Source organism: Nipponia nippon, unplaced genomic scaffold (genome assembly GCF_047370975.1).
Source record: "Nipponia nippon isolate SJK-2023a ecotype South Korea unplaced genomic scaffold, ASM4737097v1 scaffold_38, whole genome shotgun sequence".
Classification (NCBI taxonomy): domain Eukaryota; kingdom Metazoa; phylum Chordata; class Aves; order Pelecaniformes; family Threskiornithidae; genus Nipponia; species Nipponia nippon.
This window is the reverse complement of record NW_028262356.1, coordinates 1,815,478-1,830,628: the sequence shown is the minus strand read 5'-3', so window position 1 is coordinate 1,830,628 and position 15,151 is coordinate 1,815,478. Positions and strand designations below refer to the sequence as shown.

General features: G+C 62.3%; 1 protein-coding gene, 9 non-coding genes and 1 pseudogene across 12 annotated transcripts; 7 read left to right on the top strand and 4 right to left on the bottom strand.

Annotated features, from left to right (window-relative positions):
* Positions 1 to 34: 34 nt before the first annotated feature.
* Positions 35 to 2,486, top strand: JOSD2 (Josephin domain containing 2). Of its 3 annotated transcripts, XM_087773106.1 has the most exons (5): positions 35 to 186; positions 1,123 to 1,321; positions 1,440 to 1,565; positions 1,674 to 1,868; positions 1,942 to 2,486. In XM_087773106.1, the coding sequence occupies exons 1-5, from the start codon at positions 153 to 155 to the stop codon at positions 2,039 to 2,041; spliced, it is 654 nt and encodes a 217-aa protein (XP_087629232.1). In that variant the 5' UTR covers positions 35 to 152; the 3' UTR covers positions 2,042 to 2,486. The 3 variants fall into 3 exon arrangements, with proteins under 3 accessions (XP_087629232.1, XP_087629230.1, XP_087629231.1); XM_087773104.1 differs by having other exon boundaries at positions 1,440 to 1,868; XM_087773105.1 differs by having other exon boundaries at positions 36 to 186; positions 1,159 to 1,321; positions 1,440 to 1,868.
* A 643-nt stretch (positions 2,487 to 3,129) lies between these two features.
* TRNAT-AGU (transfer RNA threonine (anticodon AGU)) lies at positions 3,130 to 3,203 on the bottom strand. The gene has a single exon. It is a non-coding gene; the product is annotated as a tRNA-Thr (tRNA).
* A 202-nt stretch (positions 3,204 to 3,405) lies between these two features.
* TRNAD-GUC (transfer RNA aspartic acid (anticodon GUC)) lies at positions 3,406 to 3,477 on the top strand. The gene has a single exon. It is a non-coding gene; the product is annotated as a tRNA-Asp (tRNA).
* A 1,128-nt stretch (positions 3,478 to 4,605) lies between these two features.
* On the bottom strand, positions 4,606 to 4,677 carry TRNAM-CAU (transfer RNA methionine (anticodon CAU)). Its single transcript has one exon. It is a non-coding gene; the product is annotated as a tRNA-Met (tRNA).
* Positions 4,678 to 4,918: 241 nt separating this feature from the next.
* TRNAA-CGC (transfer RNA alanine (anticodon CGC)) lies at positions 4,919 to 4,990 on the bottom strand. Its single transcript has one exon. It is a non-coding gene; the product is annotated as a tRNA-Ala (tRNA).
* A 130-nt stretch (positions 4,991 to 5,120) lies between these two features.
* Positions 5,121 to 5,202, top strand: TRNAS-GCU (transfer RNA serine (anticodon GCU)). The gene has a single exon. It is a non-coding gene; the product is annotated as a tRNA-Ser (tRNA).
* A 406-nt stretch (positions 5,203 to 5,608) lies between these two features.
* Positions 5,609 to 5,682, top strand: TRNAN-GUU (transfer RNA asparagine (anticodon GUU)). Its single transcript has one exon. It is a non-coding gene; the product is annotated as a tRNA-Asn (tRNA).
* A 176-nt stretch (positions 5,683 to 5,858) lies between these two features.
* On the bottom strand, positions 5,859 to 5,929 carry TRNAG-GCC (transfer RNA glycine (anticodon GCC)). The gene has a single exon. It is a non-coding gene; the product is annotated as a tRNA-Gly (tRNA).
* Positions 5,930 to 6,527: 598 nt separating this feature from the next.
* On the top strand, positions 6,528 to 7,500 carry LOC104020276 (histone H2B 5-like; annotated as a pseudogene).
* Positions 7,501 to 11,394: 3,894 nt separating this feature from the next.
* TRNAK-UUU (transfer RNA lysine (anticodon UUU)) lies at positions 11,395 to 11,467 on the top strand. The gene has a single exon. It is a non-coding gene; the product is annotated as a tRNA-Lys (tRNA).
* Positions 11,468 to 11,618: 151 nt separating this feature from the next.
* On the top strand, positions 11,619 to 11,690 carry TRNAQ-CUG (transfer RNA glutamine (anticodon CUG)). The gene has a single exon. It is a non-coding gene; the product is annotated as a tRNA-Gln (tRNA).
* The last annotated feature ends 3,461 nt before the right edge of the window (positions 11,691 to 15,151 follow it).

Genomic DNA, 15,151 nt, shown 5'->3' with positions numbered 1-15,151 from the left:
GCCGCAAGGCACGCCGGGAGGAAGGTCCGCCGGGCCGCGAGCCGCGGTGCACGCCGGGAGCTGTAGTTCTCACCCGGGGGTGGAGGCCGAAGCCGGGACCAGGACCGGGACCGGGACCGGGACCGGGACCGGGGGGGGGGGAGGGGGCCGGGATGCGGCCTCCACCGGCCCCGGAGGAACGGCGGGGTGCGCTGGGCCGGGCCGGGGGGGTCCCGGGGGTCCCGGTTACCCCGAGGAAGGGCCTGGAGGGGCGACAGAGCGGCCTGGAGGAGGCCCGGGGGGGCGGGGTACGGGGGGGTTGGGGGGTCCCGAGGTACCGTGGGGGGGTTTGGAGGGTCCCGGGGGGGGGGGTTGGGGGGGTCTGGAGGGGTTTTGGGGGGTGGGAGGTTTGTGGGTGCGGGGGGGGGGGCTCTGGAGGGTTTTTTTGGGGGGGATCTGGGGGTGTTTGGAAGAGTTGGGGGGCACCGGGGGGCTCGGGGAGGCGCCTGGGGGGGTGGGGGGTCTGGGGGGTTTGGGGGGTTTGGGGGGTCTCAGGAAGCTCTGGGGGGATTTGGGGGGATCTGGGGGGATTTTGGGGGGTCTGGGGGTGTCGGCAAGGGCTGGGGGGATCTTGGGAGAATTTGGGGGGGTCTGGGGGCGTCGGAAAGGTCTGGGGGGCCTGGGGGGATCTTGGGGGGCCTGGGGATGTCAGGAAGGGCTGGGGGGTTCTTGGGGGGGTCTGGAGGGGATCTTGGGGGGGGGTCTCAGGAAGCTCTGGGGGGATTTTGGGGGGGTCTGGGGGTGTCAGGAAGGGCTGGGGGGGATCTTGGGGGGTCTGGAGGGGATCTTGGGGGGGTTTGGGGGTGCAGGGCGGGGGTCTCAGGAAGCTCTGGGGGGATTTTGGGGGGGTCTGGGGTTGTCGGGAAGCTCTGGGGGGATCTTGGGGGGGCAGGGGTGCAAGGGGGGTCTCAGGAAGCTCTGGGGGGATCTTGGGGGGGCTGGGGGGTGTCGGGAAGATCTGGGGGGGGGGATTTTTGGGGGGGCTGGGGGTGCGGGGATTTTGGGGGGACCCGAAGGGATCTTGGGGGGGGGGGGTGGGGCTGTAATTTTGGGGTGCCACCAGCGCTACCCACCCCCCCGCAGGCAGCCAGGCTCCCCCTGACCCGAGCACCACAGCAGGGTCCCCCCCATCGCCGCCATCATCACCGCCGCCGCCGTCGTCGTCACCGCCGGCTCCCTACCACGAGCGCCAGCGCCTGGAGCTCTGCGCCCTCCACGCCCTCAACAACGTCCTGCAGCGGCCCTGCTTCACCCGCCGCGCCGCCGACGCCATCTGCCAGAGGCGCGCCCCCCCCCCCCCCCCCCAAAAAAAAAAACCCACCCAATTTGGGTCATTTCACCCATTTTTAACCAATTTCTCGGGGGGGGGGTGTGGGTGCGTGGTTTTTTTTCCACCCTAGGTTGGCTCCCGGCGCTCGCCTCAACCCCCACCGCAGCCTCTTGGGCACCGGCAACTACGACGTCAACGTCATCATGGCGGCGCTGCAGAGCCTGGGGCTGGCGGCGGTTTGGTGGGACAAACGCCGGTGCGCCCCGGCGCCCTCATTCTTTCTGTTTTTTTTTGGGGTGTTCGCACGCCAGTTCTCACCCTTTTGGGTTTGTTTGTTTGTTTGTTTTTTCCCCCCTGTTTCCAGCTCGCTGGAGCGGTTGGCGCTGGGTGAAATCCTGGGGTTTATCCTCAACGTCCCCTCCCGGCTGTCGGTGGGGTTCGTGGCTTTGCCGTTACGGCGTAAGCACTGGTTCGCCGTCCGCCAGCTCGGCGGAACCTACTACAACCTCGATTCCAAACTCCGGGCGCCCGTCGTCATCGGCGGCGAAGCGGAGCTGAGGTAGGGGCGACGGCGGCGCGGGGACGGACGCGGGGACGCGGACGCACGCCTGCCGCTTTTCCCCTTCCGGCAGGGCTTTCCTGCGGGATTTCCTTTCCCGAGGGATCTGCGAGGTTTTTCTCGTCGTCCCGCGCGCCGCGGAGGAGGCCGGCGCTTGGCTGAGCCCCGAGTGACACGGCAACGCGCCAACGGGTGACAACGGCAACGGGTGACAACGCCAACGGGTGACAACAACGCCTTGCCCTCCACTTCGGGATGAAACCACGCCGCTTTGGGATTTCTTTTTCCCCTCGCCCCCGAGCGCTGCCGACGGGGTCGCGACGACGGTTTTGTCACCCCGCCGGCGCTTCGATTCCCCTCCCCGATTTCGGGTGTGCGAGGGGGTGTGGCGGCGGGGAGGGGGTGTTGCGCGCCGCTTGTGCGTGCCGCCCTCCCCGTTCACGCGCGTCGCGTGCCGGTTGCGCGCGTCGGACGCCTGTTGCGCGCATCAGACGCCTGTTGCGCGCATCAGACGCCTGTTGCGCGCCTTTCCCGGCTCCGCCACCGCAACCTCGGGGCGAGCGCGGCGCCGAATTGGGCTTAATTCCCCCCAAAAAGGGGATTAAAAGCGTTGGTGGACAGGTTTTGCGTCTCCGCTCCTCGGGGGAAGGCGTCCCTGCAGGGTTGAGAGCGGGAACGTGGGGCTGAACCCCCCCCCCCCAAATCCCCCCCCCCCCCCCCCCCGTGACCCCAATTTATCAACCCTGCCCTCGCAGCGGGGCTTCCCCGGGCGCGTCCCTCCCCGCGGAGCAGCCGCAGCCCCGGGGGATCCCGGGGAATCCCGGGGGATCCGGTAGGATCCCAACGGGGCCGCTTCCCCCCCCTTCCCCCTCCGCTTCTCCCCGCTCTCCTGGGGCGGCTCCAAAGCGCGCCCGCTGATTGGCCAGCGCCGTCCAGCCCGGCAGCCAATGGCTGCGCGCCGTTTGGATCTGGCCGCGGGTTCGATTCCCGGCCAGGGAAAAATAAGAAACCAACCCCCAAAACCCCCAAAACCCCCGTTTTTTTCCACCCGTTTTCGTTTCCAAGCCACTCGCGACCGTTCACCCCCCCCACGGGGGGCTCCACTCACGGTCCCACCTCCACCGCGGTGCCTCCTCCTCTTCCTCGAAGGGCGGGAGAGGCGAGGTGTGGAGTTCAAAAGAAAACGACCGAAAAAAAAAAAAAAGGGGGGGATATACAAAATATGAGACGTTGCTATCGCGATAGAGGCGCGACAGGGCGGAGGCACCGCTGGGATTCGAACCCAGGATCTCCTGTTTACTAGACAGGCGCTTTAACCAACTAAGCCACGGCGCCGCGCGCTGCTCGCAACCGCCCTCGCCCTCCCTCTGCCGCAGCCGCCCCCCCCCACGCGTGTCCCGCCTCCCCCCCCTCCCCCCCACGCGTGTCCGCGGCTCCACCCCGGGGGTAAAGCGGGGGTAAAGGGGGGCGGCGAACGCGGCGGCGGCCCACGCGTGGGGGCTCAGCACCGGTAGCCGGGGCCGCGCTCGCAGCCCCTTCCTCGTTAGTATAGTGGTGAGTATCCCCGCCTGTCACGCGGGAGACCGGGGTTCGATTCCCCGACGGGGAGGCCGCTTCCTTTTTATTTCCCCACCTATATTTTCCTCTTTACCCCTCGACTCCATTCATTTTTCCCCATCCTCAAGGGAAATCAAAGCCATTTTTCGATCGCTTTCTCCTCCACCCCCTCCGGAACGGGTTCGCCTGAATAATCACACCCCCCCCCAATCACTCTCCCCCTACTCAAAACTAACGTTAACCCCACAAAACCAATAAAACAATATATAATTACATTAAAAACAGGGTAAGTGAGGATTATTAACGCGGTTGGAGGGAATATATGGGCCTGGAAAGCGTGTGACTACGAGCGCCGGCCCCAGCCCCGCTCCCCCACTCACCGCGCCGCGGACTGAGCGCGGCGGCGCCTCCGCCGGGTTTTATATAGCGCGGTGGCGGACCGGAGTGGGAACTGCGAGAGAGGACGCGCTGGCGCCCCGCCCACCTCCTCCACCGGCCAATCGCGGCGCTCCTCTCATCCACCAATCAGAAGGCGGCTCTGGAGTTTAAACCGGTGGTTTTTGGCGCCATAAACGCGGAGCGCTCGCCGCGGTTCGGCAACGGCGGCTCCCAGCGGCTCCCAGCGGCTCCCAGCGGCTCCCAGCGGCTCCCAGCGGCTCCCAGCGGCTCCCAGCGGCTCCCAGCGGCTCCCAGCGGCTCCCAGCGGCTCCCAGCGGCTCCCAGCGGCTCCCAGCGGCTCCCAGCACCCTTTTAGGGCCTGATTTTCCCGGGTAGTGCGTTACCGTAACGAAGCAACTTGCTCGTTCCAGCGCTGAGAACCGGTTAAGCGCCCACCGAGCAAGCGGGAGCATCGCGGCGGGCGGGCGCTCTCCTCCCTTGAAGATTCCTCAGGCTTGGAGCCCTGAAGCGATCCCGTTTGATCCAATTCTTCCCCGCTGCCAGCGGGAGGTTGGGTTGGGCTCCTGCGGAGGCTCCTTCCAGCCCCATCGAGCTTGTGAAGGTGGCAGGGCCGGCGGCCCGTGCGTTGTGGGAGCGTTGGGTGCTCGTGCAAAAAATCCGTTGTGTTCAGGAGGGGGAAATATTTGGAAAAATTGGATGGGGGAGGGCGTTGAGCCTTGGCGGGGGGCGTTGAGGACGTCAGGAGAACGGAGAAAAGGCGAATGGAGGAATAAAAAGGGAGTAGCAGAGGATGGTTTCGATCCATCGACCTCTGGGTTATGGGCCCAGCACGCTTCCGCTGCGCCACTCTGCTGCCTGTCGCGATTGTTTACTCTGTCCTGATAAAGCGGATTTGGCAAAATTCCCTCCCTCAGCCCGGCTGGGGCGGAGACCGGTTGCGTCGCCTCACAGTAGAGGGGTGGGTGGGAAGCGGCGGGGTTTTCCCGGAGGGAAAAAAAAAAAAAATAAGGGTGGGGGTGGCCTCCCCTCCCCCGCCGGGATGTTATTCCCCCCCTAAGACCCCCCCCAAAAAGACGAGAGTGGCCCGGAGCCACTGGAGATGCCGGGGATTGAACCCGGGACCTCATACATGCGAAGCATGCGCTCTACCGCTGAGCTACATCCCCTGCGCGCCCCCCGCGCCCGCCGCCGCCCTTGGCACCGCCTTCTCCCCCGCCAAGCTCCGCCCACCTCAAGCCACGCCCCCCCCCGGCGGAGGGCGCCCCATGGCGGCGCGGCGGTGGCGGTGAAGCCGCAGACGAGGTGGCCGAGTGGTTAAGGCGATGGACTGCTAATCCATTGTGCTCTGCACGCGTGGGTTCGAATCCCATCCTCGTCGATAACTTCCCCACTTTTTCCTTTTTTTACCGTTTTTTGAGTCCTCCCCGCCGTTTCCACCTTCCCCCCCCCCCCCCCAAATTCCCGCAGCCGAGCGCCTGAACCCCCCCCCCCCCCCCCCCCCATTCTGCTTCACGCTCGGACATCCCCCACCCCCCTCCCCCGCGTGCAATTTCCCAATCCCATTTTTTTTTTTTTTTTGCAAGTTTTACCCTTTTTTTACAGCCATGCGCAGCTTGCTGGGGGCGGAACCCCGTGCTGTTTTCCAACCCGGGCTCCCCCTTTTCTCTTTCAGCTGCAGGAACCCCCCCCACCCCCCCCCCCAATGCTCCAATTTTCCCGTTTTTCCCCCCAAATTTGGCAGGGAGCAGCGGAGCCGGGCGGCGGGGGGGCGCTGGGCACCGCGGGTCTCTGTGGCGCAACCGGTTAGCGCGTTCGGCTGTTAACCGAAAGGTTGGTGGTTCGAGCCCACCCAGGGACGAACTTCAACGTTTTGGGGTGTTTTTTTTTTTTTTTTCCCACCCGTGTTTTTTTGTAGTTTCGCGTGGGAGTTTCCCACTGCGGCGCGGTCGTTTTTGGCGTCCCAGGTGGAAAAATGGGCTAAAAAAAAAAAAAAGATGATAAATAAAAAGGGGGTGGGAAGGGAAAATGAGGCGCTGCATTGGCCGGGAATCGAACCCGGGCCTCCCGCGTGGCAGGCGAGAATTCTACCACTGAACCACCAATGCCCCCGTGAAAAAGTCCCTGAGAGACCCAAAAATCAGGGGATTCACCCCAAAACGGATGGATAAAACCTTTCCGCCTGCCAGGGCTGAGCCTGTGCTCATTAGGACGCCGCGCTAATGAAGGTGAAGGACGAGGAGAGGCGCCGCTCCGCCGGCTGCGCGCTGAGAGATTTGAATTTGGCGCGCTCGGCGCTGATTGGCTGCAGCCTGCGGGTGGGCGGGGCCTCCCCGGGGGCTGGGGGGTCCGGTTCCCTCGGCGGCCGCGGTCCGAGGGGAGAGCGGGGCCCCGCGGGTCCGGTAGCGCCTTTATCCCCCGGGGAAGCCCCGCTGCGGCTCCCCCGGAGCCCGGTTCCCCGCAAACGAAGCGCCCGGGACCGGTTTCGCTCCGTTCCGGCGCCGTTAACCGGTACCAGCGCCTCTCCCCCGCATTCCCCGACGCTGCGCTGGGCGGGATCCAAACGGCGCGATCTGATTGGTTTATTTGCATGCAGGGGAGGTGTGGCCTTCGGCGCCGCCTCAGCCAATGAGCGTGCGCGGCGGTTCAATGCCTCATTTGCATACCGCCGCTATAAAAGCGCCTCTCCCCCCCCCCCCCGTCCGTTTCTCGGCGTCGTTTCGCAGCGGTTGCGGCGACCGGATCGAGGGGGCGATGCCCGAACCGGCCAAATCGGCGCCCGCTCCCAAAAAAGGCTCTAAAAAAGCGGTGACAAAGACCCAAAAAAAGGGAGATAAGAAGCGGCGGCGCAGCCGCAAGGAGAGTTACTCCATCTACGTCTACAAGGTGCTGAAGCAGGTGCACCCCGACACCGGGATCTCCTCCAAGGCCATGGGCATCATGAATTCCTTCGTCAACGACATCTTCGAGCGCATCGCGGGGGAGGCCTCGCGTTTGGCTCGCTACAACAAGCGGCTCCACCATCACTTCGCGGGAGATCCAGACGGCCGTACGGCTCCTGCTGCCCGGCGAGCTGGCCAAGCACGCCGTCTCCGAGGGCACCAAGGCCGTCACCAAATACACCAGCTCCAAGTGAAACGCCCGGAGCCGGCTGAACTCAACCCAACGGCTCTTTTCAGAGCCACCCGCCATCTCTTTAACCGAAGAGTTGAGATCGCTCCTGCCGTCCCCCCACCCCCGGTGTTTTTTGCTCTTTTTGAGGGTTGTACCGGTTTGTAGCTCGTGGGGGAGGGAGCGGGCGTCTTAAAAAACCAGGTTATTTATCTGCTTTTTTAACAAAACGGCGGTTTTTCGGCTGCCGTTGCCGTTCCCCCCCCACCCCCCCCCCACCCCGGGCCGGGTTGGTGGGGGCGCGGCCGCTTTCGCCTTCAAAACCGTTGCTCCGCTCTGATTGGTCCGGGCCGGCGCCTTGTGGGCGGGGCGTAGGGGAGCGGCGCGGTTTTCCCTCTGGTCCGCCTCCCGGGCTATAGACACACACCCCCCGCGCGGCGGAGGCGTGGCCATTGCGGGGGCGGGGCCGGGGCCGCGGAGCGGAGCCCTTCGTGCCTATAGGTGGCTGCTGCACTTTATATAGGCGTCTATACGGCGCTTGGGGGGGGGGGGGGGCGGCCTTTCCCCCCCCCCCCCTTCTCAGGGCAGAATTGAGGCGTAAAATCTTTGTAAAAAAAATGGAGTTTGAACGTAAAGACGCCGCCGTTTTTACGTGCCTTCACGCCGCTGCTGCGGTTGGGTGGATTTTACTCTTTATTTATCTGCAACGGAGATCAATCACGGAATCGTCAAGGTTGGAAAAGACCCTTCAGATCATCGAGTCCAACCGTTAACCCAGCACTGCCAAGCCCATCTATACCATGCCCTCGAGCACCACATCTCTCCGTTCTTTAAATACCTCCAGGGATGGAGACTCAACCGCTTCCCTGGGCAGCCTGGGCCAGGGCCTGACAGCCCTCTCGGGGAAGACGTTTTTCCCAATATCCCACCTAACCCTGCCCTGGCGCAGCTTGAGGCCGTTCCCTCTCGTCCCATCGCTTGTTCCTGGGGAGAAGAGACCGACCCCCCCCGGCTCCAGCCTCCTTTCAGGCAGTTGTAGAGAGCGATGAGGGCTCCCCTCAGCCTCCTCTTCTCCAGGCTGAGCCCCCCCAGCTCCCCCAGCCGCTCCTCCCCAGCCTTGGGCTCCAGCCCCTGCCCCAGCCTCGCTGCCCTGCTCTGGCCACGCTCCAGCCCCTCCATGGCCGCCTTGGGGTGAGGGGCCCAGCGCTGAGCACAGCATTCGAGGGGCGGCCTCACCAGTGCCCAGCACAGGGGCACCATCCCTGCCCTGCTCCTGCTGGCCACACTATTCCTGATACAAGCCAGGGTGCCACTGGCCCTCTTGGCCACCTGGGCATACTGCTGGCTCATGTTCAGCGGCTGTCGACCACCACCCCCAGGCCCTTTCCCGCCAGGCAGCTCCCAGCCGCTCCTCCCCACGCCTGCAGCGGTGCCTGGGGTTGTTGTGCCCCCAGTGCAGGACCCGGCCCTGAGCCTCGTACAGTTGGCCACCGCCCCAGCCTGGCCAGGGCCCTCTGCAGAGCCTCCCTGCCCTCCAGCAGATCAACGCTCCCACCCAACGTGGTGTCGGCTGCCAACTGACTGAGGGTGCCCTCGATCCCCTCCTCCAGATCATCGATGAAGACGTTGAACAGGACCGGCCCCAACACCGAGCCCTGGGGAACACCACTGGTGACCGGTCGCCAACTGGATTTGACTCCATTCACCGCCGCTCTCCGGGCTCGGCCGCCAGCCGGTTTTTAACCCAGCGCAGAGTGCACCCATCCAAGCCGGGAGCAGCCAGCTTCTCCAGGAGAATGCTGTGGGAGACAGTGGCCAAGGCCTCACTAAAGTCCCAGTAGACACCATCCACAGCCCTCCCCGCGTCCACCGAGTGGGTCACCTTGTCATGGAAGGAGACCAGGTCAGCGAAGCAGGACCTCCCTTCCATAAACCCATGCTGGTTGGGCCCGATCCCTCGCTTGTCCTGTAGGCGTGCGTGATGGCACTCAAGATGATCTGCTCCATGGCCTTCCCCGGCACCGAGGTCAGGCTGGCAGGCCTGTAGTTCCCCGGATCCTCCTTCCGACCCTTCTTGTAGAGGGGCGTCATGTTTGCTAGCTTCCAGTCATCCAGGACCTCCCCGGTTGACCAGGGCCGCTGATAAATGACGGAGAGCGGCTTGGCCAGCTCCTCCGCCAGCTCCCTCAGTATCCTCGGGTGGATCCCGTCCGGCCCCACGGACTTGTGCGCGTCCAGGTGGAGGAGCAGGTCGGTGATTGCCACCTCTTCGACAACTGGGGCTTCGCTCTGCGTCCTATCTCCGTCTCCCAGCTCAGGGGCCTGAAAACCCCGAGGATGACTAGCTTGGCTACTAAAGACTGAGGCAAAGAAGGCATTCAGCACCTCAGCCGCCTTCTCCTCCTTTGTGGCCAGGTCACCTTCTGCATCCAACAAAGGAGGGAGATTCTCCCTGGCCCTCCTTTTGCCACTAACATATTTATAAATAACTTTTTTTGTCGTCTCGAACGGCGGTGGCCGGTTTAAGCGCCAGCGGCGCCTTCGCCTTTCTGATCTCCTCCCTGCAAATCCTCACGACGTCCTTGGAGTCCCCCCGAGTCGCCTGCCCCTTCTTCCGCAGGCGGCAGGCTCTCCTTTTCTCCCTGCGTTCCAGCCAAAGCTCCCTGTTCCGCCAGGCCGGGCTTCTCCCCCGCCTGCTCGACATGGGGGCGGCCTGCTCCTGCCCCTTTTTCTGGGTGTTGACAGGATTAATCGTCCTTCATCGTCCTTCCTCCCTCCTCCTTCATCGTCCTTCCTTCATCTTCCTTCATCGTTCTTCCTCCCTCATCCTTCCTTCATCTTCCTTCATCGTTCTTCCTCCCTCATCCTTCCTTCATCTTCCTTCATCGTCCTTCCTTCATCTTCCTTCATCGTCCTTCCTCCCTTGTCCTTCCTTCATCGTCCTTCCTTCATCTTCCTTCATCGTCCTTCCTCCATCTTCCTTCATCGTCCTTCCTCCCTTGTCCTTCCTTCATCGTCCTTCCTTCATCTTCCTTCATCGCCCTCCCTCCCTCGTCCTTCCTTCATCTTCCTTCATCTTCCTCCCTCGTCCTTCCTTCATCTTCCTTCATCGTCCTCCCTCCCTCGTCCTCCCTCCCTCGTCCTTCATCGTCCTTCCTCCCTTGTCCTTCCTTCATCTTCCTTCCTCCCTTGTCCTTCCTTCATCTTCCTTCCTTCATCTTCCTCCCTCGTCCTCCCTCCCTCGTCCTTCCTTCATCTTCCTTACTTCATCTTCCTCCCTCGTCCTTCCTTCATCTTCCTTCATCTTCCTCCCTCGTCCTTCCTTCATCTTCCTTCATCTTCCTCCCTCGTCCTTCCTTCATCGTCCTTCATCGTCCTTCCTTCATCGTCCTTCCTTCATCGTCCTCCCTCGTTCTTCCTTCTTCTTCCTTCCTCTTCCTCCCTCCCTCGTCCTTCCTTCATCTTCCTTCCTCTTCCTTCCTTCATCTTCCTCCCTCGTCCTTCCTTCCTCTTCCTTCCTTGTCCTTCCTTCCTCATCCTTCCTTCCTCGTCCTTCATCTTCCTTCCTTGTCCTTCATCTTCCTTCCTCGTCCTTCATCTTCCTTCCTTCATCCTCCATCGTCCTTTATAGTCGTAGGTTGAGGCTCCCTGGACCGGGGTTTGCGCCCACCGGCGCGGCTGGAAAAGGGAGAGGATCCAAACGGCGCTCAGCCATTGGCTGAAGCGACCGGTAGCGGGCCAATCAGCGCGCAGGGTTTGCAACCGCTGTAGAGGCGCGGTGGGAGGCGCCCCGCCCTGCCTCAGCCAATGGGAGGGCGCGGATTGGAGCCTTCACTTTCACGCGCCGCCTCGTCTCTGGCCAATCAGCGATCGCCGGGGAGGTTATAAAGGGAGGGGAGGGGGGGAGGGAGCGGGCGGGACGGCGGCCGCGGGCAGGGGAGGGCGTCGCTCGCTCCTTCAGGCTCTAGGTGACTATTTTAAGTGATAAAACCCCGTTTTTTTAATATATTAAAGGTGTTTTTTGTCTCTGAACAGCTCGGCGGCGGGGCTGAGGGCCGGCCGCGGGCTCCGCTCTCCCGCAAAGAGCCTATGGCGGGTGTATTGCGGGCGCCGAGCCCTGCCGAAGCTTCCATGGCTTCCAGACGGCATCAATCAGCTCAACGCTGATTGGCCGCGCTGCGAGCCGGCGGCTTTCCTATTGGTCCGCAGCGGGGGGGGGGGGGGGGGGGGAGGAGGAGGGGGGGGGGGGGCGCGGTTCTCACTCAGGTCCGCCCCGCGCTGCCGCGGGGCCGCACGGCCTCAAACGCCGGCTCCCACCCCCCGCCAGCACCTTTTTCACCTTTTTCACCTTACGATCTTTTAAAAAATGATAGTTTTATCGTTAAAAAATCCTTGTTTTCGCCCTTTTTCCCCGCGCCTCGGGCACCACCCATGGGCAGGCGCCGGGCGGGTGCTGGCAGGAGCCCGGATAGCTCAGTCGGCAGAGCATCAGACTTTTAATCTGAGGGTCCAGGGTTCAAGTCCCTGTTCGGGCGAATCCCGCTTTCCTTTGTTTTTTTTCCGCCCTCCGCCCCGTCCCTTCCCCCGTTCCCCAGCCCCGTCCCCGCCGCTCCCGGAGCGTTTTTCGTTTGGTGGCGGAGGCGGCGGGGAGGGGTGTGGGGCCCGGCGGGGCGGCCTGGGCGGGCCGGTCCCATGGTGTAATGGTTAGCACTCTGGACTCTGAATCCAGCGATCCGAGTTCAAATCTCGGTGGGACCTTTCCCCTTTCTGGTTGTTTTTTTTGTTGTTGTTTTGGTTTTTTTGCGCGACAACCGGTCACTCTGTGTCGTCCCCGCTCAGGGGAGCGGGGGGGGGACGCTCAGTTTGGGGACTGCCCCCGGTGTGTCACCCCCACCCAGGTATGACGTCAATATGACCCCCTCTGCGGGGACGGCGGGTGACGTCCCACGCGTGACACCCCACGGGGACCTTGTGTAATCCCCCTCCTCCCCGCCTTGGGGGACTGCGTGTGACATCTCATGTGTGACACCCCAGGTGTGACACGTCATGGGGACCACGCGTGACGTCCCATGTTTGACACCCCACTGGGGACCTCGTGTCACACCCCATGCGTGACGCCCCGCTGGGGGCCTCGTGTAACCCCCCTCTCCTCCCCGGCTTGAGAGACTGCGTGTGACACCCCACGTGTGACACCCCACGTGTGACACCCCACCGGGGACCACGCGTGACATCCCAAGTCTGACACCCCACTGGGGACCCCGTGTGACGTCCCGTGTTTGTCACCCCATCAGGGACCTTGTGCGACCACCCCCCTCTCTGGGGACACCCCGTCTGTGACACCCCCCCCTCTTTGGGGACACCCCGTGTGGGACACCCCATGGGCACCACACGTCACACCCTGTCACGGTCCGTGTGTGGCACCCGAGGGGTGTCACCCCGTGCGTGCCACCACGTGCGCTGCTCCATAGGTGACACCCCACCGGAGACCACCTCTGAAGTCCCCCGCATCTGCCACCCCCCCCCCTTGGGGACCACAGGTGTCACCTGGAGGGGGAGGGGACCTCATCTCATCCTGTCCCCAAGGGGAACTGGAAGAGTCTGGGCCCTCCCAGTCCCTCCCAGTCCCACAGCCCCCACAGCAGGACCTGGCTTCTCCTGCCCTGCAGCCCCGGTGGTGGTGGTGGTGGTGGTGACCATCGTCCCAGTAAGCGACTGGGGATGATGGGGACACGGTGCCCAGCGGGTTGATGGCCCTGGGCGGGGTGACAGGACCTCCACTAGCAGCCCCCAACCGGCCCCGTGTCCCTTGCTGGTGGCACAGAGCAGGGAACGTGAATATGGGGACAGGGACGGGGCGGGGGACACCGGGGTGGGGACAGGGGGACATTTTCCCCCCACCCCCACCCCAAATAATCTCCTTCAGGACATCCCGCTGGCGGGGACGGCCAGGCACGGATCCACCCCGGGACTCACCGCCTCACCCCAGGCCAACGTCCCCTCGCCGCGGTGGCACTTTGACTCCGGTGACACCAACCCTGATAAACTGATAACCCCTCAAATTGCAAAACCTTCTCGAGCAAAGGGCAATGCCCGGCCAGCTTCACCCTGACTTTTCCAGCAGCTGCCAAAAAAAACCCCATTCGCTCCTCGTGATAACTTTATAGGCCGTGAACGCCCGGGGTTGCAAATCGGAGGCAAAGGTTGAGGCTGTGCTGAACCTGTTCGTTTCTTTTTTTTTTTTCTGTAATTAGCAGGAAGGTTAATCATCCCATCAGGTTAATCATCGCGCCAAGAAGCAGCTTGCCAGGTGCTCACACCCAGGTTGGGGATTTAAACGGCAAACTTTGGTTTGGTTTTTTTTTTTTTTTTTCCTGCCGGCGGGTAGGGAAAATAAACGTGTTTGCACGGGAAAAGGGGCGCGAGGCGGGCGAAACGCTTCGGCGTTGGGCTGGTCCTGCTTGGAAAGGGCCGAAGATGCGGCCGGTTTCTGAGAAAACGGGGGGGGGGGAAGGGAGCAAGTTTTGTTGGGGTGGGGTTTCCACACGGCAGCACCAAGAAAGTAAACACCAGATAGGCTGATTTCCCTGCTTTTACGATGAAAAGAGAAATGCTGGAGCTGTTTGGGGTCAGCTGGAGATGCTGGAGATGTTTGGGGTCAGTTGGAGATGTTGGAGCTGTTTGGGGTCAGCTGGAGATGCTGGAGATGTTTGGGGTCAGTTGGAGATGTTGGAGCTGTTTGGGGTCAGCTGGAGATGCTGGAGATGTTTGGGGTCAGTTGGAGATGCTGGAGCTGTTTGGGGTCAGCTGGAGATGTTGGAGACGTTGGGGTCAGCTGGAGATGTTAGGGGCCAGCTGGAGATGTTGCAGATGTTTGAGGTCAGTTACAGATGTTTGGGGTCAGCTGGAGATGTTTGGGGTCAGCTGGAGATGCTGGAGCTGTTAGGGGTCAGCTGGAGCTGTTTGGGGTCATCTGGAGATGCTGGAGCTGTTTGGGGTCATCTGGAGATGTTGGAGCTGTTTGGGGTCAGCTGGAGATGTTGGAGATGTTTGGGGTCAGCTGGAGATGCTGGAGCTGTTTGGGGTCAGCGGGAGCTGTTTGGAGTCAGCTGGAGATGTTGGAGATGTTTGGGGTCAGCTGGAGATGCTGGAGCTGTTTGGGGTCATCTGGAGATGTTGGAGCTGTTTGGGGTCAGCTGGAGATGTTGGAGATGTTTGGGGTCAGCTGGAGATGCTGGAGCTGTTTGGGGTCAGCGGGAGCTGTTTGGGGTGAGCTGGAGATGTTGGAGCTGTTTGGGGTCATCTGGAGATGTTGGAGCTGTTTGGGGTCAGCTGGAGATGCTGGAGATGTTTGGGGTCAGTTGGAGATGCTGAAGCTGATTGGGGTCAGCGGGAGCTGTTGGAGACGTTGGGGTCAGCTGGAGATGTTAGGGGCCAGCTGGAGATGTTGCAGATGTTTGAGGTCAGTTACAGATGTTTGGGGTCAGCTGGAGATGCTGGAGCTGTTTGGGGTCAGCGGGAGCTGTTTGGGGTCAGCTGGAGATGTTGCAGATGTTTGGGGTCAGCTGGAGATGTTGGAGCTGTTTGGGGTCAGCTGGAGATGTTGGAGATGTTTGGGGTCATCTGGAGATGTTGGAGCTGTTTGGGGTCAGCTGGAGATGTTGGAGATGTTTGGGGTCAGCTGGAGATGCTGGAGCTGTTTGGGGTCAGCGGGAGCTGTTTGGGGTGAGCTGGAGATGTTGGAGCTGTTTGGGGTCATCTGGAGATGTTGGAGCTGTTTGGGATCAGCTGGAGATGTTGGAGATGTTTGGGGTCATCTGGAGATGTTGGAGCTGTTTGGGGTCATCTGGAGATGTTGGAGATGTTTGGGGTCATCTGGAGATGCTGGAGCTGTTTGGGGTCAGCGGGAGCTGTTTGGGGTGAGCTGGAGATGTTGGAGCTGTTTGGGGTCATCTGGAGATGTTGGAGCTGTTTGGGGTCAGCTGGAGATGCTGGAGCTGTTTGGGGTCAGCTGGAGATGTTGGAGATGTTTGGGGTCAGCTGGAGATGCTGGAGCTGTTTGGGGTCAGCGGGAGCTGTTTGGGGTCATCTGGAGATGTTGGAGCTGTTTGGGGTCATCTGGAGATGTTGGAGCTGTTTGGGGTCAGCTGGAGATGCTGGAGATGTTTGGGGTCAGTTGGAGATGCTGGAGCTGATTGGGGTCAGCGGGAGCTGTTGGAGAC

What these genes read in the sequence shown, in the direction of transcription:
- JOSD2 (XM_087773104.1), top strand. Translation starts at nt 153, where the DNA reads ATGCGGCCTCCACCGGCCCCGGAGGAACGGCGGG. An exon ending in GGCCCCGGAGGAACGGCGGG is followed by an intron (nt 187 to 1,122) that starts GTGCGCTGGGCC and finishes ACCCCCCCGCAG; the next exon opens with GCAGCCAGGCTCCCCCTGAC. An exon ending in GGCGGCGAAGCGGAGCTGAG is followed by an intron (nt 1,869 to 1,941) that starts GTAGGGGCGACG and finishes CCCTTCCGGCAG; the next exon opens with GGCTTTCCTGCGGGATTTCC.